At 38.3% G+C, this 21,601-nt stretch overlaps 1 protein-coding gene across 3 annotated transcripts in view; it reads left to right on the top strand.

Annotated features, from left to right (window-relative positions):
- The first annotated feature begins 1,653 nt into the window (after nt 1-1,653).
- Nucleotides 1,654-21,601, top strand: part of tut7 (terminal uridylyl transferase 7) — a 39,770-nt gene continuing 19,822 nt past the window's right edge. The window contains exons 1-17 of one of the 3 annotated variants that reach the window (XM_018089431.2): nt 1,654-1,905; nt 3,399-3,899; nt 5,893-6,071; nt 6,299-6,415; nt 7,118-7,295; nt 8,328-8,416; nt 8,770-8,821; nt 11,608-11,677; nt 12,254-12,380; nt 12,765-12,884; nt 14,675-14,806; nt 15,692-15,872; nt 15,957-17,065; nt 17,943-18,093; nt 19,222-19,308; nt 19,987-20,087; nt 20,854-20,911. In XM_018089431.2, coding sequence (XP_017944920.1) covers nt 3,428-3,899; nt 5,893-6,071; nt 6,299-6,415; nt 7,118-7,295; nt 8,328-8,416; nt 8,770-8,821; nt 11,608-11,677; nt 12,254-12,380; nt 12,765-12,884; nt 14,675-14,806; nt 15,692-15,872; nt 15,957-17,065; nt 17,943-18,093; nt 19,222-19,308; nt 19,987-20,087; nt 20,854-20,911 — 3,223 coding nt within the window. In that variant the 5' untranslated portion in view covers nt 1,654-1,905; nt 3,399-3,427. 3 annotated transcript variants of the gene reach the window in all.

The raw sequence follows: 21,601 nt of genomic DNA, 5'->3' as shown, positions 1-21,601 counted from the left end.
TGGGTGCCTGGAAACCCCCCCCTTTTGTGAGGTCTTGCCCGGGTCAAAACCTTCTGCCCAGTTTTCAACATTCTGAAAACTGGGCAGAAACCCTTAGAATTGTGCCTCACGGATACAATAACCCCACCCCTGATATCATTACGGGGCAAGAAACATCATCACGTGATGACAGTGTGATGGCATCAGTGGTTTGTGTGATCACGTCATCACGCACGCCCCTTTGTCCAGGTTTTACTCTAATGCAGACGCTTTGAAAATGGCAGTATGACTAACAACATACCTCCCAACTGTCCCAATTTTCGCGGGACAGTCCCAATTTTGACTCTCGTTTTCATGCGTATATCGGCTACATGTGCCTGCACCCAAGCGTATCTCATTCATTCGGGTGCAGGCACATGTAGGAGGCGTAGGGCGGAATTTTCAGCAAGCGCTTTTCTGCTTGCCGAAAATATCCGTCCTACGCCTCCTCTGACATTAGCCGAAAAGTCCCTCATTTCCCTTTGATCTCCTGCACTGAAGCTATAAAAGATACAATTTAATTATAAGTAACTTTTGGCAGAGAGCCCAGAAATCTTAATGAGCATCACTTGCACTTAGAAACATTGTTTCTCACATGTAATTAAACAAGTGGGCTTTTGGCCGAGAGCCCAGAAAGGTAAAAAGCCCCCCCTGCACTGAGATACAATTGTAACTAATAAGCTAAACAGGTCTCTTGGGGGAACTGAGATTTGCAGCTTAAAGGAACAGTAACACAAAAAATGTATATATTTCAAAGAAATTAAACTATAATGTACTCCTGCCCTGCACTGGTAAAAGTTTTGTATTTGCTTTAGAAACATTACTAGAGTTAATATAAACCCTGGTGTGTATCCATGGGGACAGCCATTCAAAAGAAGAAAAGGCACAGGTTATATAGCAGCAAACAGATAAACCCTGTAGAATACAATGGTGTCTTATCTGTTATCTGCTATGTAACCTGTGCCTTTTCTCCTTTTTTCCAGCTTGAATGGCTGCCCCCGTGGCTACACAGCAGCTTATTTATATAAACTATAGTAGTGTTCCTGAAGCAAACACCCCAGTTTTACCAGTGCAGGGCAACAGTACATTATATTTCAATTACTTTAAAACACTTTCATTTTTTTGTGTTACTGTTCCTTTAAAGGGCAATTTCACCTTTTTCAGCAAAACTGTAATAACACATGACCCCAAAGCCCCCAGAAATGTGTTCAAACTTTAAATAACCTGCCAAATTTAGTCTAAGGGGAGTGCTACTTAAGGGGTGTGGTCGGGAAAATGGGCGTGGTCAAAAGATTAGCCAAGCTGCCCACTGCATTTATTTTTGTCCCTCTTTCCGTTTTTAAAATGTTGTGAGGTATGGCAAAAGACCCCAGGGACAGCCATTATACACCGTGTACCCTTGCATGTGAACAGTTCTAGCGAAGGGCTAATAATGCATTACTTCCCAGTGGCCAAATATTGAGTGTGCTGGTTGCAGCGGCTATGAATGATAACCACAAAACATGAAATAAAAACTGTCTTTATTAGTCTTTTTAGTTCCCTGACAAAAGTAAATGCAAGTAAAAAAGAAATTGCGAGAGACCATCGGCTTCCCGCTGCCCTAACCATAGCTTGTGAGTGTGTAACGCAGAAGCACTCTTTCCTCATTCGTCACTTCCGCCAGGCGGCTACGTACTGCGCTCATGCACGTGAAGACGTAACGCCACAGTCTCGCAAGATGAGATTTGTGCTATCGGGATTAGCTGTCGGGTAGGAGCCAAGGAGCTAGGTATTATTTGTTTGTGGGAGCTGAAGCAGCTAACCGCGTCTGTCCCAAAGCGGAACTATTGGACGGTATGGATAAGGTGCGGTGTCTAATTGTAGCCCATAACTGAATCTCTCATAAAGGTCAGTGGCACATAGTTATGTACATTCATGTGTTTTTGAACTGATACTGTTGAAAACTACCGCACTGGCCTTTAGCTTAAAAACTGACTTCCTTGATAAACACTCGTCTGCCCTGATTGCTCTAAGGGGCCTGGAGCTCTGTTTTTAGAGTGAAGAGGGACCTACTTCCTAAAAACAGTGTATCCGATTGTGCTTGTTGTTAAGCTACACTTAGGATTTACTGCAGTGCTGGGTGACTGAGCTCAGGAAACATGCATGTAAAGAAAGTATCTATGTATAGATAAAGAGGTTACACCCATCATAACAGCTTATGCTGTAAGACTGATTGTTAATGCTGATGCAAAATGCACTGGTTTCTGTGTGGCCAAGAAATTTGAATCTCTATAAAGTACTAATGAGCCTTGTATAATGGCATAGGGCTGGTATAGAAGCCCAGAACATCCAATGGTTTAGCCTGTTGAAAGCTTCTATTTAAAAGAACAGCAACACCAAATGAAAGTGTTTCAAAGTAATTAAAATATAATGTGCTGTTGCCCTGCACTGGTGCCTATGCTTCAGAAACACTGCTATAGTTTATATACACAAGCTGATGTGTAGCCATGGGGGCAGCCATTCAAAGCTGAAAAAGGAGAATAGGCACAGATTACATAGCAAATAACAGATAAACTCTGTAGTATACAATGGGATTCTGCACAGCTTATCTGTTATCTATTGTGTATCCAGTGCTTGAATGGCTGCCCCAGTGGCTTCAAAGCAGCTGGTTTATATAAACAATAGTAGAGTTTCTGAAGCAAACACGCCAGTTTTACCACTGCAGGGCAACAGTACATTATATTGCCATTCTTTTAGGGCAGTGGTACACGGGGTGATTAGGTGGGATAGTATATGTGTCGCTGCAATGTCATCCGAAATTTCCTCCAAAGACAACTTCGGGCGACTGCGGGACATCGCAGCGGTGCATATGCCATCCCATAGGCGATTTATATTTTAGCCGGTAGGGTGGCATTGCGGGTAGATTAGTCACCTACGACAATGAAGATTTGTCGTGGGGCGACTAATCTCCCCGTGTACCACTGCCCTTAAGGGTGAAGACACACAGTGCTACTAGTAGAAGCTACTTGTCATGGCTGCTGAAGTAAACAATGCTGATCATTGACTGGTAACTGCCTCTACATGTGTTTTAGCAGAGGCAATACAGTATTGTCTATGGCAGGGTGTTTTCTTGCTAGCTGTGACAAGTAGCTGCTAATAAGTAGCTCCGTGTGTCTTTTCCCTAAAACACTTTCATTATTAGATGTAACTGTTCCTTAAAGTAATTGTCTGTTTTTTTAGCATGTTTACAGATCACTGAACTAGTTTTGTGCTGTCAATGTTCTCTTTATTTCTTATATGCCTTTATTTTAAGACTGTATTTTGCCTGTTTTGTTGTTCTAGTTAGTAAATATTATGAACTAAGCCATTCATTAACTTACTGAACCATTATGTTTTATTAGCATTAATGATTTTGTCTGCAATTTGAAAAATGGGGGATGCTGCCAAACAAGTCAAACACCATGCAATAATGGATGAAGAAGAATACAAAAGGCCTGTTGTCAAACAGTCAATTGGAAACCACGAAATACATGGAGTTAAGAAAATACAAGTGGACTCTCAAAGAAAGCCAATTCCGGTCATCTGCAGCAACAGTCCCAGAAATGGGCTACATCAGAGCACTTTTAAGAATTACAGTCGCAGTCCTAATAGCCGACCAAGCAATATTCATAAAGATGGACATAAGAGATGGCTTACCGACGTTCCTCGTAGTCACTCTGATAACTGGAGAGATCGGAAGCACCAGCCATTTAATCGAACAAGGAACGATTCCACCAATGAGCAAGAAGAGGCTCAGAACTGGAGGCGTGATGGAGGTGAGCGAAGCAATGAAAGTGGGAGGAGACATAATCAGAAGGGGATTACAAGTAAAGATTATGTTGATGGACACACTGGAGTAGCTGGTAATTTATGATTTATTTTAGCATGCTTTCATAGTGTTTGTTTTCTCTCTAACAACAGATTTGTTTCTTCTAAGTCCTTATATTTTAGTGTTTTTCATGTATGTGTAGACTGCTTCCAAGTAAAAAGTAGTTGCACCTTTGCTCCGAGATTAATTCCGCTTAATTCCACTCTGAGATTAAACCACTCCAGATTGTTTTGAATATAGAAGCGACATGTGACAGGATCTTACACAACTCTTTCTGTTTGAACTCTGGTTTAGTCAGTTTTTGTTTTAAGCTTGTTCAAATGTTTTTCTACACAGTGTAGCCACTTAATAGATTATTGCCAAGGACACAAGCAGACTCCCCAAGTTTTGTTAAAATATGGGTGGGGTTCAGCTTCTGATAGGAATGTTTAATTATACTCTGAGGTACCTGCATGTAATGAAGGAGGAGGAGTCACAATGGGCACGGGGTGGCACAATATTTCCATAGGCTAGATTAGAGTTATCCAGCCTACTGAAGGATTGCTCCTCCTCCAGCCTAACATGTCTGAGGCAACCCGCTTTCCAAATACAGTTTCCTTAAAGGAGAACTAACAACTAAAATTTTTGTCATCGGCAATTAAATTTGCCCATTGTCCAATGTTTTCAGGGCCAAGCAGGTAGTTTTCCTAGCTTCAACTAGACAATATTGCTTGAAATGGTCATTTTTGTTCATGGAATCGTACTTTTTAAACTATTGTTTTAAGTTTGGTTGTACGATAATGAAAAGATCTTTTAAAAATCTTAACGTGTATAGCCATCTTTAGCCCATAGAGGGCAGTGTGTGTGGGTTTTTGTCTCTAAAAAAAGTACAGTTGCTATAACGATTCCACAGTGCTAAGTGACAGTGACGAGGTTCTTGCCCGGTAGAGCGTAAAATCTAAATGGAGGAGAATCCTGGCAGCAATATTTAATACAGACTGTAGGGGGAGAGATGGGAGTTGGGGATGCCAGTTAGTAGCATCTTACAGTTATCTAGTCGGGATAGAATCAGAACGTGCATTAGAGGCATAGAAGAGGACTGATTTTGCCAATATTGTATAAGAAAATGTGACCAGTTTTGATAGTGGTGTAAATATGATCGAAGAAGGACAGAGTAGTCAAAGATTACCCCCAGACAATGTGCTGAGTTGACAGGGTTAATGAGCATGCCAGCAATAGACATAGTAAAGGGGGGAGTAGGACCAGGCACAGGTGGTAAGGGGATCAGTTTGAGGTGGCATTGGTTCATCCAGTTGGAGATTGCTAGGAGGCCAAGATTTTAGTCTGTTTTAACTGTTAATGAAAGGATCAAAAAGTATATTTGGATATCATTAGCATACAGATGATATTTAAAGCCAAATGAGCAGATAATATCTCCCAAAGACCGTTTAGAGGGAAAACAACAACAACAACAACAGTACAGAGCCTTGCGGTACCCCACATTAAGTGAAATTGGAGATGAGCTTTTTGACCCCCTGTAGGTAAAAAATGTTGTATAAAGTGTCCCATGTATCATTGCCTTAAGTGAAAATATAGACTTGTAATTCATTTTATTAACATTGACCCAAAAATAGGCTTAAATATTGTGACACAAGGGGTGGTTTCCCTCACTCCCTGAACTGGGTAGACACCTAATATAATGAAGCAGACAGGAATTTGAACAGCAGATGACTGCCTATATTTGTAGACTTATTTGGGTTGGTTGCTAGCAAAAACTTGGCCTGAAACAAGTCTGATCTGGTTTACTAATTGAGTAGAATTCTAATTCTAAATGTTTTTAAGCTGAATGTACTGGCAGGATCCTGCGAAAGTGTTAGTTGCTTACTTTGTCACTTAGGGCCATTGATATTTTGTCCAACATTGCCTAGGTTTTAGTTAGTTTTAAGTTGTTATTAAAAGTATGTGCAAAATACCTAAATTATCAAAACCTTGTCTTTATTGTATTTTGTGTCCCAAAGCTTTGTATTTAACATTTGTATTTCCTATAGACACTTTTAAACAGGAGAAGAAAAGATTTGACAGAAGAAGATGTAAATCTGAGCGAGATGAAGAAGATTATATTGAGAGCCCTGTTATAGATGAATCAGCTCTATCTCAGAAGGACTTGTTGGGCTTGCAACAAGCAGAGGAGCGTCTAAAAAGAGACTGCATTTACAGGCTCAAAAGGGTATGTGGGCACCCAGTGGTTTTCTAATTTTTTAGATGAGGCCAGTATTCTTCTCTGTTTATTTTGGGAATTTATGGTGTTTGAAAAGAAAGATTATTTGCACAAGGTGTGCAGATCCCTGGATAAAAACATTTCTGGTTCTGGAACTGCAACTTTATAATAGATATTTTCTGTAAGAAAATAAACCTTCTTTTACATAACACTAACTTTTAACCTTAATTTTCTAGCGTCCACGGAAATACCCCACTGCTGTTTATTGCTGTAAGCTTTGCGATGCTTTGGTTGAGTCTGTGTCATCTGCTCATAAGCATATTAAAGAAAAAAGGCATAAGAGAAATCTGAGGGTGAGTGCTTATATTCAGTCTTTTGTATAAATTAATGATGCACCGATCTCATTCAGACCATTCTGTATTAAACATGTTTTGTTTATTTTGAATGTCATGTTCTACATTAGGTCCATGGTACATATGGCTGATCATCCCTCACAAATTAGTCACAAAACACTTAAAGGAGAAGGAAAGGCTAAGTCACTTGGGGGTGCCAAAATGTTAGGCACCCCCAAGTGACTTAGAACGCCTACCTTGTACCCCGGGCTGGTGCCCCTGTACGGAGGGAACAGCACCAGCCGGGGGTAGCAGCCGGCGCTTCCTACTTCCTATTCGCATGCGCCGGCCAGCGGATTTCGCCGGCAGCGCGCAAAGGAAGGAGGAAGCGGTGTCTACAGGTGCCCCGGGCTGGTGCTGTTCCCTCCGTACAGGGGCACCAGCCCGGGGTACAAGGTAGGCGCTCTAAGTCACTTGGGGGTGCCTAACATTTTGGCACCCCCAAGTGACTTAGCCTTTCCTTCTCCTTTAAAGCCTTGCTCTCTCCCTGCCCAGTTATGTGTTCAGTGTGTGCTGAGTTGTTATAGTTTCAGCTATATTCTTGATCACAGGTTTTCCGCTGTTAAGTTTTTTGGGGTTTTTTTTAAAGCAAAACATTTTCAAATATACAATGGTGTTGAGCTTGTTATGCATGGAACTGATTCAAATGTATTATTCTTCAAGGAAAAAAAAGAGGAGGAACTATTGACCAATCTGCCACCACCAGATGATCTTCAGGCTGAAGCAGTTACTGCAGCTATATGTAAAATTGTTCATGAGCATGGTCTGGATGAACATGATGTGGCAAGAAGATGTACGATTGTAGAAGCTATGGAAAATCTAATTCAGAAAAAGCTCCCAGGTAAAGTAAATGGCAAATTAAGTATGGTTTGTAGTATATTTTAAGACCAAGTACAACTAAATCTGTGTTTCCCCAGGTGACGTAAATTTGGCTTGTCAGTACTACAGGCAGACCCTTGATGAGTTTACCGAAAATTGCTGGCTAGTTTATCCTTGTAAAACTGTTTTCTCACTGTCCATGAACTTGATGAGAAGGGTATTCAAAATTCACAGCCCTTTCAAGTAAATCTGTTCTTTTACAAGCATGGGATTATTCATTCAGACTTGTGTTGTCTTAGTGAATATAGTAATCAGTAGAGATTTGTACAAAATAGTGAAAACATCAGCACACCGGTTGCTTTGAAAAAGTGATAAAAAGTGCCAAAGGTAGAGATTTGTAGATGCCCAAATAAAGTAGAATGGGTGGAATCTTGTTTGCATTTTTGTGTTTTTATTTATTTATTTATTTTGCAATATTGTCATGCTTTTAGTCAGGACGTCATTACAGAGGGCTTGCATGGCACAGGGGAAATGCAGGACAAACTTTAGCAGCTATTTCTTACAAAGTGCAAGATTTTTAGTACAGGTAAATTAGTATGGTTGCTTGCGTCCTGCAGCAGGTTGGGTAACCCACGGGCTACTTACAAGAAAAGCAGGTACCCTGTTGCGAGTAGTATTTTCAGATGTGGGTTGCGGATTTTTAATGGTGGCCAGCAGGTTGTGAATAAGTCAGTTGTTGGTCAGGTAGCTGTCAAAGCAAGTAAAATTGCAATTCCGGGTCTCAAAAATTGGTTCCACGCAGGACACTAGTTTGCATCTGAGGAACCCAAAAATAGTTTTTTGACTATAAATCCCCTTTAAGTTGGAACACTTTTATTGACAATATCTTTTCCCTTTTCAAAGACTACACAATATAGTTTTAAGTAGTTCCTTAGGACCAGAAGTATTAATAAAGCAATATTTTCACACATTCCTTGTTCAAGGAGCCTAAACATTTGTTGTATATGGGTTTTCTCTAATGCATTATTGGTTTTTTTCCATTTGTTATCCACAGGTTGCTCACTCAGGCTGTATGGCTCATCCTGGACTCGATTTGGTTTCAAGAATTCTGATCTGAACATAGACATTCAGTTTCCTATAAATGTACGTAGATTGCAACATATATAAGGTTTTGTATTGCCTTCTTTTGTTGTATACATTGTATATTTATATGCATTTTAGAAAATGTCTCTGTCTAGTAAACATCAACATCTCCATCCTATTTTGCTTTTTATTTGACCCAAGCAGAGGCATGCATTTATTCATTTTGGGTGTAATTTGAGTGAGGCTACTTCATTAAGATACTCCATTAAGGCACCTTTTTAGCTTTGAATAGTGAAAATAAATTAAAAAAAAAAAAAATAGAAAACAAAGAGCAAATTTGTCTTCAAATCATGGTGTGTGGGGTTTCTTTCTGTTCACTTTGTTTTAAATTCAACATTTCTTTTTTGTTACAGATGAATCAACCTGATGTTCTTTTACTGGTTCAAGAAAGTCTGAAGCAGAGTGGTAAGATAATGACTTCAAGAGGCCAATAAAAAGGCTAGAATAAATACAGGTCCTTCTCAAAAAATTAGCATATTGTGATAAAGTTCATTATTTTCTGTAATGTACTGATAAACATTAGACTTTCATATATTTTAGATTCATTACACACAACTGAAGTAGTTCAAGCCTTGTATTGTTTTAATATTGATGATTGTGGCATACAGCTCATGAAAACCCAAAATTCCTATCTCAAAAAATTAGCATATTTCATCCGACCAATAAAAGAAAAGTGTTTTTAATACAAAAAAAAAAATCAACCTTCAAATTATTATGTTCAGTTATGCACTCAATACTTGGTCGGGAATTCTTTTGCAGAAATGACTGCTTCAGTGCGGCGTGGCATGGAGGCAATCAGCCTGTGGCACTGCTGAGGTGTTATGGGGGCCCAGGATGCTTCAATAGCGGCCTTAAGCTCATCCAGAGTGTTGGGTCTTGTGTCTCTCAACTTTCTCTTCACAATATCCCACAGATTCTCTATGGGGTTCAGGTCAGGAGAGTTGGCAGGCCAATTGAGCACAGTAATACCATGGTCAGTAAACCATTTACCAGTGGTTTTGGCACTGTGAGCAGGTGCCAGGTCGTGCTGAAAAATGAAATCTTCATCTCCATAAAGCTTTTCAGCAGATGGAAGCATGAAGTGCTCCAAAATCTCCTGATAGCTAGCTGCATTGACCCTGCCCTTGATAAAACACAGTGGACCAACACCAGCAGCTGACATGGCACCCCAGACCATCACTGACTGTGGGTACTTGACACTGGACTTCAGGTGTTTTGGCATTTCCCTCTCCCCAGTCTTCCTCCAGACTTTGGCACCTTGATTTCCGAATGACATGCAAAATTTGCTTTCATCCGAAAAAAGTAATTTGGACCACTGAGCAACAGTCCAGTGCTGCTTCTCTGTAGCTCAGGTCAGCGCTTCTGACGCTGTTTCTGGTTCAAAAGTTGCTTGACCTGGGGAATGCGGCACCTGTAGCCCATTTCCTGCACACGCCTGTACACGGTGGCTCTGGATGTTTCTACTCCAGACTCAGTCCACTGCTTCCGCAGGTCCCCCAAGGTCTGGAATCGGTCCTTCTACACAATCTTCCTTAGGGCCCGGTCACCTCTTCTCGTTGTGCAGCGTTTTTCCTTCCCACAGACTTCCCACTGAGGTGCCTTGATACAGCACTCTGGGAACAGCCTATTCGTTCAGAAATTTTTTTCTGTGTCTTACCCTCTTGCTTGAGGGTGTCAATGATGGCCTTCTGGACAGCAGTCAGGTCGGCAGTCTTACCCATGATTGCGGTTTTGAGTAATGAACCAGGCTGGGAGTTTTTAAAAGCCTCAGGAATCTTTTGCAGGTGTTTAGAGTTAATTAGTTGATTCAGATGATTAGGTTAATAGCTTGTTTAGAGAACCTTTTCATGATATGCTAATTTTTTGAGATAGGAATTTTAGGTTTTCATGAGCTGTATGCCACAATCATCAATATTAAAACAATAAAAGGCTACTTCAGTTGTGTGTAATGTATCTAAAATATATGAAAGTCTAATGTTTATCAGTACATTACAGAAAATAATGAACTTTATCACAATATGCTAATTTTTTGAGAAGGACCTGTATATAAGCTTTTTGCTGCCCCTGGTAACTGGCCACTCACTGTCACCTGAGGCAAGGTTTTTACCTTACCTCATAGCAGGAGCGGCCTTGGACACAGTGTGACCTCTGTGCTCCTTTTCTGGTCTTTAAGAATAGAAAACAGCAGACCTAAAGGCACAAAAACTTCCTAGATGAGCACAATGGAGTGCACTCGTGTATGTGCTGTAGCAATTGGGCCCCCAGGTTCAGTAAATGATCCCTACAGTCTTTCATAAATTACATTAAATAAAAAATCAAATCTGACTCATGCCTATTCCTTTATTATGTCTATCCATTGGTTGTTTCTAAACCACAGTAGAATTGATCAGAACACACTTTTCCTGAGCATGGAACCATTATTTCAGAAGGGCCAGCCAAGGTTGGCACACAGAAATGCTGCTTTGGTGATGTGGGTATTTTTTTGTATAGGGTAGCAGTATATCTGATTATGTACAGTAATCTTGTGACATGTGTTAGACTTATGGCCATACTATATAATGATCCACTGGCGCCCTTTTTTTCCAAATTTGCGGGCAATACTATTTTCCATTTGTCTATAAAGATTTACTTTGTTTTGCTTAATATTGATAATAATGACTCCACATTTGCTCTTTCCTAAGAATGAAGTGTATAGCTCAGGGCTGTCAAACTAGAGACCCCAGGGCTGAAAGCCAGGTTATTTATGGCTCCCAGCCTGCATATGGACCTAAATGTGTAACATTTTTAGTTAAAATATTCGTATCTGTGGACTTATACTATGTTAGAATATTTGTTGTGGTATATGCATGTTGGGCGCACTGATATGAATACAAATAAACTTCAGATTACAGAAAGTCGGTGAAGCAAACAGTGTCTTACATGATCATTCAATTCAACACAACCCTGGTATTTACTTAAAAAGGAAAAAGCTGCTATTATTTTTGGCTTTTAATATAACAATTTATACCAGTGATTTATCTTTTCTGACATAATTTGCTTTGTAATTTTAAATCTGTTACAGATTGTGGCAATAAAAAAATTAAGTAGCACAGAGTGTTTAGTTTGCCATGGTGCTTTTAAAAAAAGCAGTGTTCAAAGTTTCCACTTTATTGTCTTTACAATCTGATTTGTTTTTCAATCTTCCCTTTCAGATTTGTTCACAGACTTTGAAGCCGATTTTCATGCAAGAGTGCCTGTAGTGGTTTGTCGAGAAAAGCAAAGGTCTGTCCTGTTTAAATCAAGGATACTTTTAATAAACTTGGCTGTCATACTGTTGTTGCAGATTTTCTTTTTTGAGCTTTATTGGTCTTTTGTAAACCTACAACTCCTTAAAGCTAACGGGACAAGGAAAGCGAAATTCAATTTTTTCACAGTTTAAGAAAAAAATAACACAGACTATGGTGTAGCACTTTCTACTGAAGTGTTACTCAGCAAACTTTGCTTATAATACAATCTAGAAAAGTTATTCTACTGGGCAGGGAAATCCAACATAAAAAGCCAAGCTGTTCTGAACTAGAAAATTCCCTGAGAATGCATTTTTTCCAAAAAAGCACAGCAACCTGGGGAACAAAAGTAATTGAATTTGCTGAGTGGTGTCCTTGTCCATTAAAGTTGCCATTGGCAGTGCAACAAAAGGCCTACAACAGGAACTAATCAATTTGATTTCTCCATTGCTGTATATTTTCATTTAATAAGTTTTTATTTTTGTAAAAAATACAAGTACAGTTTTCAGTCTAATAAGTGTTTTATAGTCACCAAACCATAAGCATGCAGTATTGTAATTCATATTTGTTTTAGTTCCCTTTTATGTAAAGTGAGTGCTGGCAATGAAAATGCTTGCTTGACATCCAACCTTATGGCTGCTCTGGGGAAACTGGAACCAAGACTTCTGTCTTTAGTAGTTGCTTTTCGATACTGGGCGAAGGTAAATCCACGGCAGTTGTCTGATTTTGGTGCTGAGAATCACTGTCTCTATTCTGTTACACTGTTCTCTTTATGGCAACTAAATGCATATATTTGGTAAAAAAAAAAAAAAAAAAAAAAAAACTGATAACATGGTAAATATATGAGGGTCACTGAGTATGTGGTTACTAGGACTATTCAGCTGTGTTTTAGAGTGAGATCATTGCCCTGCTGTGCAACAAGTAGGGCTCTGTTGTGTGCATGCTGTATTAAGTCAAAGTTTGTTTGATTGAATCAAGTTTAGGACCTTTAATTTTACCAAATGAGCAATTCATTTTATATACATCTTTTGACACCAAAACTGTTCTCAGTACTCTGTTTGCCATATAAAAATATTATCTTTCAGCTTTGCTGCATTGACAAACCTGAAGAAGGGGGGTTGCCTCCATATGTACTTGCTTTAATGGCAATATTCTTCTTGCAACAACGAAAACAACCAGTTCTACCTGTGTATTTGGGAGCTTGGGTGCGTATTTAAACGTCTTAACTTTTCTTTTAAAAGTAATTTCTGCTTAATTGTCCACTCCAACTAACATTTAGAATGTTATTTTGACTTATTTCAATATGGTCACGTCAGGAGTTGTTATCGGGTAGGAAGGGACTTGAAAAAAAAAAAAAATCCGATCGTTTGGCCCTGATCTTATGGGGCAGTCGGTTCGGGGACCGCATCAATGAGCCGATGCGGTCCCCCATCCGACCGGATTTTCTAACCTGGCCGATCGAGATCTGGCCAATTTCAGGCCAGATATCGGTCGGCCAGGCAGCTCTGTTCTGCCCATACACGGGCCGATTAGCTGCCGAAACGGTCCAAGGGACCGATATCGGCAGCTATAGTCGGCCCGTGTATGGGCACCTTAAGTAGTCATCACCATAAAAAAACAAACTAAATGTATTCCTTTAGATTTCTGTAACATAGTGGTCATTCCTTCTAGACCAGGGGTCCACAAACGTTTTTACCTTTGAACCACATTCAAATGTAAAAATGTTTTAGAGCAACACAAGCATTCAATAAGAACATGGGGATCCGAAATATGGACTGTGATTGGCTATTCAAATTTGAAAGCCTACAGGAGGCTCTGTTTGGCAGTATTTATGGTTTTTATGCAACTAAAACCTTCCTCCAGGATTCCAAAAATAAGCACCTACATTAAAGGAACAGTAACACCAAAAAATGAAAGTGTATAAAAGTAATTGCAATAAAATGTACTGCTGCCCTGTGCTGGTACAACTGGTGTGTTTGTCTCAGAAAGACTACTATAGTTTACAAACAAAGCTGCTGTGTAGCCATGGGGGCAGCCATTATAAGGAGAAAAGGCACAGGTTACATAGCAGATAACAGATAAAACACCATTGTATTCTACAGCGCTTATCTGTTATCTGCTATGTAACCTGTGCCTTTTCTCCTTTTTTACAGCTTGAATGACTATAGAGTAGCTTATTTATTTAAACTATAGTAGTGTTCCTGAAGCAAACACACAACTTTTTACCAATTCAAAGCAGCTGTAAATTATATTATAATTACTTAAATACACTTTCATTTTTTGGTGTTACTGTTCCTTTAAGAACACTGGAAGCAACAAACAACAGGTTGATGAGCAACATGTTGTTCATAAGCCACTGGTTGGGGATCACTGTTCTAGACAGTTAACATCTGTACAACAATCAGGTAGTGATTATTTAAAATTCATATTCAGCATCTATCAGGGCTGTGGCGTTGGTATATAAATCAAACACAATATGGAAGGCATTTCATCACTGCCAAAGCTTACCAGTTTTAAAACTATATGAAGATGGCATCTGCTCTTGGGAACAAACCAAAGAACTACTGGCTAGGAAGTTGATGCACTACCCTATTGCCCATCTAAGCCTGTCACTGCCAATATGAAGGCGGATACTGTTCAAGTTTGGGTCTAAATCTGTAACTAAGCCTATGTCAGTATGGCTTTTTTTATTTATTAAAGAAGCTACAAATATTCCTTAAACCTAAAGTTTAAACAAAAGACAAAAAAAAACTCCAATACATTTATAATAGCTCAGCTGGTCATCACACTAGTGAAACTGCTACGCGCTGGGCTTTATTTTTACAGCAGAGAAATACTTTATTATGACTATTATCTGTGAAAAAGGACATTGTAACATTGTTTAAAAATACATTTTTAAAAAGTCTGAGTCGGTACATTTTTGTTGGTATCTACAATTATTTTATTCTTGCACATGTGTTTGCAAAAGTACAATTTTTATGCTTAATATCCTTAGATTGAAGATTTTTCTGTTTCCCAACTGGCAAAATACACTCTCCTTGACACTGAAAAGGATTATGTGGTGTGGGAGTGCAATACTGCAGCTGACAGGGAGATTCATCCCAATGAAGAATCTGTTAGGGGCAAGGTGAGAATGTCCTAGAGGATATATGTATTTTATGTTTTAATGGTTTAAGTTTAAGGCAGACATGTAGCATACATTTATACCCCTAAAATATTGTATTCACCCTGTGGCTGTAGCAAAACTGATGTCAATGATAAGCTAAAGCACCCTTTCTGCCACCTGTTCTTACTAAGCCCTTCACTTGTTGCATGTAGGCTTCATCAGATTACAGCCATGCTGGGTACCTTTGTTCAGTGGTATGTGCAAACATTTGTTCTGTAATATTCCTTAAATAGAACACTTGCCACAACAGTGTCTAGTTAAAGTTAGTGTCACTGTGTAGAATTATGTGTGAGATTCCCAAAAAGTCTAAATAATAAAATTTAATATATTAGTACATTAGTAATTTATTAGTATGCTTGGGAAACATCTGGAGGACATATGAAGCCACCTTCTAATATGTACAGTGTAGTGGACAATAGTAAAAAGTGTGCATGCATTCGTTCTTACCATTCAGGGCAATTACACCATTTTCCAATTTTGTCCTTAATATCTCTGCAACTAATGATAGGCAAACTAAGAACATGTAAAGGAGCACTTTGGGAGCGATGGGGTTCAGTATAATAATTTTCTGTTAACTAAAATTGGATGTTTTTCCTTGTGATAGATAATAAGTTTAAATAAACAGCAAAACAAATATTAAACATATAATATTATGCAGTCATTATAACAAGCCTTCCTGAACATCCTTGATTAAGCAGATTTTTTTTGTTTTCAACTTTGACGTAAAGAATGAAACATCATTCTATATGTTTAAATATTTCTGTCTGATTTAAAGTGTCCATGTGTTGCTTTTTTAAAGTGTTAGCATTTGTGGTCTAATTTATGTACCATTTTACCTCTTTACAGTCTCCCTTAGTTTTTTCTGCACCTCACCAATGTATAGCATCCACTGGCCATCTGTGGATTGACATGCTCAGGTTCTATTCACTGGAATTTAACATGGCAGATCTAGTTATAAGCATTCGTGTCAAAGAGAAGATTTCTAGGGAATCTAAGGACTGGCCCAAAAAGCGTATTGCTGTAGAAGGTAATTTATTTTGTAAGGTAGATTTTGTAACAAAATAATTTTGTTTTAAAATAGAAAACTAACATATCTGCTCTTTAATCCTAGATCCTTACTCTGTAAAAAGAAATGTGGCAAGGTCCTTGAATAGTCAGTTAATGTATGACTACATCTTTCATTGTTTGAGGGCAACTTACAAATATTTTGCCATGCACCAGAAGAGGTCTACAAAAGCCAGTCAAAAGCATACCACACAATCTGGTGCAATTGCAGATAACCCCAGCGAGTCTTCTTTAAATGCCCTAAATGAAGCTAAAGGTGTAGATAGGATGGCAGGCCTAAATAAGCAACTAGAAGAGTTAGTAATTGGAACAGACTCTCCTAGAGCGTCAGTGCAGAATAACCAGAAGTTCCATCAGAGTCCAAGCTGCAAGGAGGTTGATAAAGCTTATGGCCAAACCAAGAGAAAACTTGTGTATGACACAATGAGCACTAACAGTGTCCCTGAGGACCCTGACTGCATTATCGAAGAAATTATTTCATGCGACCCTGAGGATTCTGTTGAAAGTTGCGAGGAGGTAGAAAGCTGCAATGATGAATCTGAAGAGGAGGATTTTCCTATGCATGTTCCCACAAAAGATAGTAAAGTGGATTATATCATTGATCCAGGTTTGGATGAAGATAGTGAGACTGGGGAGGTACTTAGAGCAGCTAATGAAGAGACTGATAGTTTGTCTGACGTGGAAGAATTTACTAATGCTGCTTTACCAGAGCCTGAAGACTTTGTTTTTGATAGTGGAGGCACCCAAAATGTAGTGGATGAGGAGAGCACAGAAGGCACAGATGAACTTGAAGAAATTCCAAGTGAGTTTATTACACAAACAATGAAGCAGGCAACATCAAATAAGTTTGATGATGAGGAGGAAGATGATGGTGACGATGATATTCATTATCCTAGAGACCATCTGGATAGCCTAACTGCTGATGAGGATATGGAGCATACATACACTGGCTCAATGGATGAATGCTTGTCTGATAATGATGCAGAGGAAGATGATAAAGAACCGCCTGATTATGTTGTTCCTTCAGTAAAGCCTCTGCCTGTAACAGAGAACTTTGACAAACAAGAACCTGTACAAACTGAGATTGTAGACACAGTGGCAGAAGATAATGTTTTGCTTTATGAATTCAACAAACTGGCTTTCACTAGAGGCAAGGTAGGAGAGTCTGTGATATTTCTCTCCCTTGGGAATGTAACTTCTCTACAGCAGTTCATTTTGTGTGCTTTGCTGGTATGAATAATTCCTAGTACCCCTTTGGTGGGATGAAAAATTCCTAGTAGCCCTGTGAACCTTTTCTCTTAAAGCAATATTGTCATGATTTTAATGGCGTAGTTTATTATATTATATTACACTGCGTGCCTAAATAGTTCATTCTGCCATTAAAACTTTTATCTGTAAACTACTAATGATTTTTTTAAGTGTTTATAATAAAAGGGTGTGGGCAGCCATCTCAGTTAATTTTTCCTGGATCCTATGCATGTAGAAAGCCAGCACAGCATCTAACGTGTATTTACTGGCAGTTATGGCCTTGGCTATGCCATGCTTATCTCCTTGTTGTCCGTGACGCATCCTTTCCTCTATTCTAGTGCTTGGTGCTGTTTTGAAATGTTCTGTTTTTTTTTTTTTTTTTAATTAAAAAATACATTTATACTGCTAATATAATGAACAATGGTTGTACCAGCACTTACTTTTGGCTAGTTTTCTAGGAGAAAAAAATACGTCCAACCAATGAGAACAGTTCTCAATATTCTGTCTCTCCAGTGCTGCTGTTACAAAAATCATTATATTAGCAGTATGCTCTATCTTGGAGCAAGGGCTACGCAGCAGATATGTATATGTAAAGTCAAGCTGTGTGTCCGCACTCTAAACCAGTTTAACAGATGGGTGCTGAAGTCAAAATATGTAAATACTTTTTACATGGAAGGCAAAATATATATGTTTTATGCACTAATTGTAAATCCTTATTCAATATTAGCATTAGCTGTATGAGTGACAATTATTTTTATAACCGTTCATTTCATTTTCAATTCAGCTGCCGACAATTGTGTGCAATTTATGTAAGAGAGAAGGCCACCTAAAAAGAGAATGCCCAGAAGATTTTAAAAAAATTGAGCTTGATCCTTTACCTCCTCTTACATCCAAATTCCGAAAGATACTGGATGCAGTTTGTATTCAGTGCTATGGTAAGGTTTAAGGGGTAGTTTACCTTGATTTTTTTTTTTTTTTTTTAATAATTTGAACAGTATTTTAAGACAGGTTTTTTTTATTCTTTATTTTAATTTTTTTTGGGAGGTTGTATGATTTATATTTTTCTGTAGATCTCATGCTAGGAATTTTAACTTCTATCTGGTTGCTAAGGCATAATTACCCTAGAACCCAACCATTTAGAAAGTCAGGATGCAGCATTTATAGGACAGGTCTAAACATTCAGGGTTGTGTTAACATTTGGTATTGTGGGTTATTGATCCTGTGACAGTTGTGGGTTACTGATTCCAACCTTCAGGTGCAGGTTGGAAAGTGATTAGTATCATACTAATGGGGTTATGTAGTGAAAGGTTCTAAGTTTGCCCAGGAACAGTAATACACAGCAACCAATCAGCAGGTAGATTTTACTGGTCACTTGTTTAAAAGTAAGCATCTTATTGGTTGCTATAGATTTATGCTATTGGGCAAACCTAGTGCCTTTTATTACACGGGGTGGTGGTGGTAAAATGTCCCTTTTACAACTTAAGTACATTTACCAAAATATTTTAAATGATACAATTGGTGCTGCTTTAAGTACTGCAATCCAGTGCATCATCATCCTTCATATAGAGCAGTGCTCTACATTAATATATAACAAACAAGGGTTACAGAATACATATAGGATCTGAGAGCTCACAAGAGCTTACAATCTGGTCTCTTGTGGACTCATTGCTTGCATGATTGCAGGAGGCCCCTTATGTTTCTTTTAATTGACTTCTTCAACACGTGATATGGGTATGTGCCCACAGTTAAACTTTAGCCACTCGCCATTTAGTTTTTATCTGTTTTGTTCTTATTAAACTTTTTTGCTATGCTTGCCCTGAATATTCCTTTTAGTCACTACACATTTCTTATGCTCTTATATTAAAAGTAGGCATAGTAGCCACAGTAGGAATGGAAAGTATCCATTTTGAGCCTTTTTTTTTCTGTGATGTTGTACATTTTTCTTCCCAAAAGTCACCTGTACAGGGAAAATTAATAATGGTCTACTTATTAGATCTATTTTCATTTCTGCATTTCATGGCTTTTTTTCATGCCAAACATAAGGTCTGTCTTTTTGATTACAGAGGATTTTTCTCCTACTGCCCTTGAGGACAAAGCACGTGAACACATTCGCCAGGATTTAGAAGATTTTATCAAGAGGGATTTTTCAGGTAATTTTCAAGACATTTTCAAGAGATCTTAAGTTTTCTATCTCCCAAAAGAGCCAAATATATCTATTGAGCCTGTAATGTGTATGTTTGTACATGTTTAGAGTCAGGAATTCAGGAATTAGATGGTTGAGTATATTTTTATGGTGCACTGCACTGACTTAAGGAATTTTCTTACCAAGTTAAACAAGGCTATTCAACCTAGTTATGGCTTTTAGCTAACTTTGAGATAGGCAGAATGATAGATTCTATATATGCCAGTAACTGTAAAATATTTTAACACCAAAAAAGTGGTGGAAAGTAAAGGTGCCATTTATTAAAAGTGTTATTTTCCAAATTCATGGTTTAACACTATCCATCGCAATTTCTGACATCAGCAGGCAGAATCAATGAACAAGCTAAGGAAAAAGAGGTGTCATTTTTGCACCAGTTTTCAACAATACAACGTTAAAAAGAAAAAAAATTGCAGGCAGTAAATGAAATCCTCATCTGAATCAATATCGTCTTTACCCCAAATAATGCATAATAACAGCTAATGGTTATGATCATCCTTACAGACTAAAACTGTACCCCCCTTAGAAACACTCTCAAGATCCAATGTTATGTATTATAGAAAGGTTGCAGGTTCTATAATTTTGTTTTTTGTTTTTTTAAACTTATTTGGTGTAATTTCTTACTCAGGAGCCAGTCTTACTTTATTTGGCTCTTCAAAGAATGGCTTTGGCTTCAAACAGAGTGACCTTGATATCTGCATGACTATTGATGGTCTTGAAACTGCTGAGGTAATTACTTTTCCTGCTCATTTGAGTCTTTGTATTGTGAGTACATGTCCCCTTCTAGCAATCACCTGGTTCTTGGACGCCTATTCCATTTTTTAGAGCAGCAATTGTGACTTTTCTGTTTTAAGCCCCAATTAGTAGTCCTGCATTTGGTCGCTGCCCCTTATATTGTAACAGTTATTCATAAATTTAATGAGCAGCAACATGAATAGACTAACATTTTATTATATTGAGAAAATTGTTACTCTAATAACTGTTCCCTGTTAAAAATGACCCCCCAAGGTAATAGTAGTTGTCGATATTTAATTTGATGAAAAAATGTTCCCTTCGCAATTCTGTCGCAATAGTTCCAAGGCAATTTAGGCAAGCAAATAATAATTCACTCCCAATACTTTCCCAAGTGGCCTACAAGAATATTTAGGACAGTAAATGTGCATTCGTTCCCAAATTTTTTCCTAACAGGACTCAGCTGAGAGTCCCTCTTTGCTTCTTTAGAACCACATTGGATGAACCCTGTATGGGGCAAGTTGTGTTAAAGCATTTCAAATATCTGGAGGGGTTCCCTATTCTAGTAATGTGTATAAAGGTTTAATTTCAACATCTTGCTGGCCAAAACTCAGCCCTGCTAAGAAGAACTAAACTACCAGTTAGCCAGCTTTATCAAGAGCGTGAAATTGGTGGTATTACCCTGTATGCATTTACAGGAGGTGTCCTGTAGGAACTGGCACTTCCTAGTTAGATGCTTGTTTTAATTATTTTTCTGTTGTAGGAGCTGGATAGCATCAGAACTATTGAAGATCTGGCTAGACTCCTCAGAAAGCATCAAGGTATAAACATGACCTTAACTACCCCTTTCTGCTGAAAGGCTTTTACTTTGAACATGCTTTAGCCATAAAAGGAAGCTAAAGCTCCACAATTATTGTTTATTTTTTGTGTCTGTATAAGGGCTGATAAAAATTTGTACAGTGTACTAGATTTGTTAGATTTTAAAAAAAACGTGTTCCCGAGTTATTGTATGAAATAAAACAAAAGTTAGTGTTACACAGATATTTGATGTTATAGCCTAGGAGTATAGTAAACAAAATGACTAAGAAGTACCAATGGCAAAAAAGTGATCAAAGAGTCAGATTGAGCTGCTTATAGAAAAACAGCATACAAAGAAAAATACAGTAAAGTAGTGCACAAGGGAGAAGTAACTCCTAAGTTTTCTTGTTGCTATACAGATTATGCTTCTTTAGCTAAGACATATGTTACACCTACACCAAACTTTTTCAAATTGTGAAAAGTTCCCTGTATCTTTGCATGAATATCATAGCCTGAATTTGGTTAATTAAAGCTAGTACTGATGGAAGTTCTAGTTTGTCTTCTGAAGGTGGCCATACACGGGCAGATTTAAAGGAGAAGGCAAGGCAAATTTTATAAATGGTACCATAACATAGTGCTAGTATAGATAAAGAAAAACGCTACACTTTGGGCTCAATTATAGTAAGAGAAACGTATAAAATCTTACTGTAAAG

This window comes from Xenopus tropicalis, chromosome 1 (assembly GCF_000004195.4).
Source record: "Xenopus tropicalis strain Nigerian chromosome 1, UCB_Xtro_10.0, whole genome shotgun sequence".
Lineage (NCBI taxonomy): Eukaryota > Metazoa > Chordata > Amphibia > Anura > Pipidae > Xenopus > Xenopus tropicalis.
The sequence above is the reverse complement of the archived record's forward strand: the minus strand, read 5'-3'. Positions and strand labels throughout refer to the sequence as shown.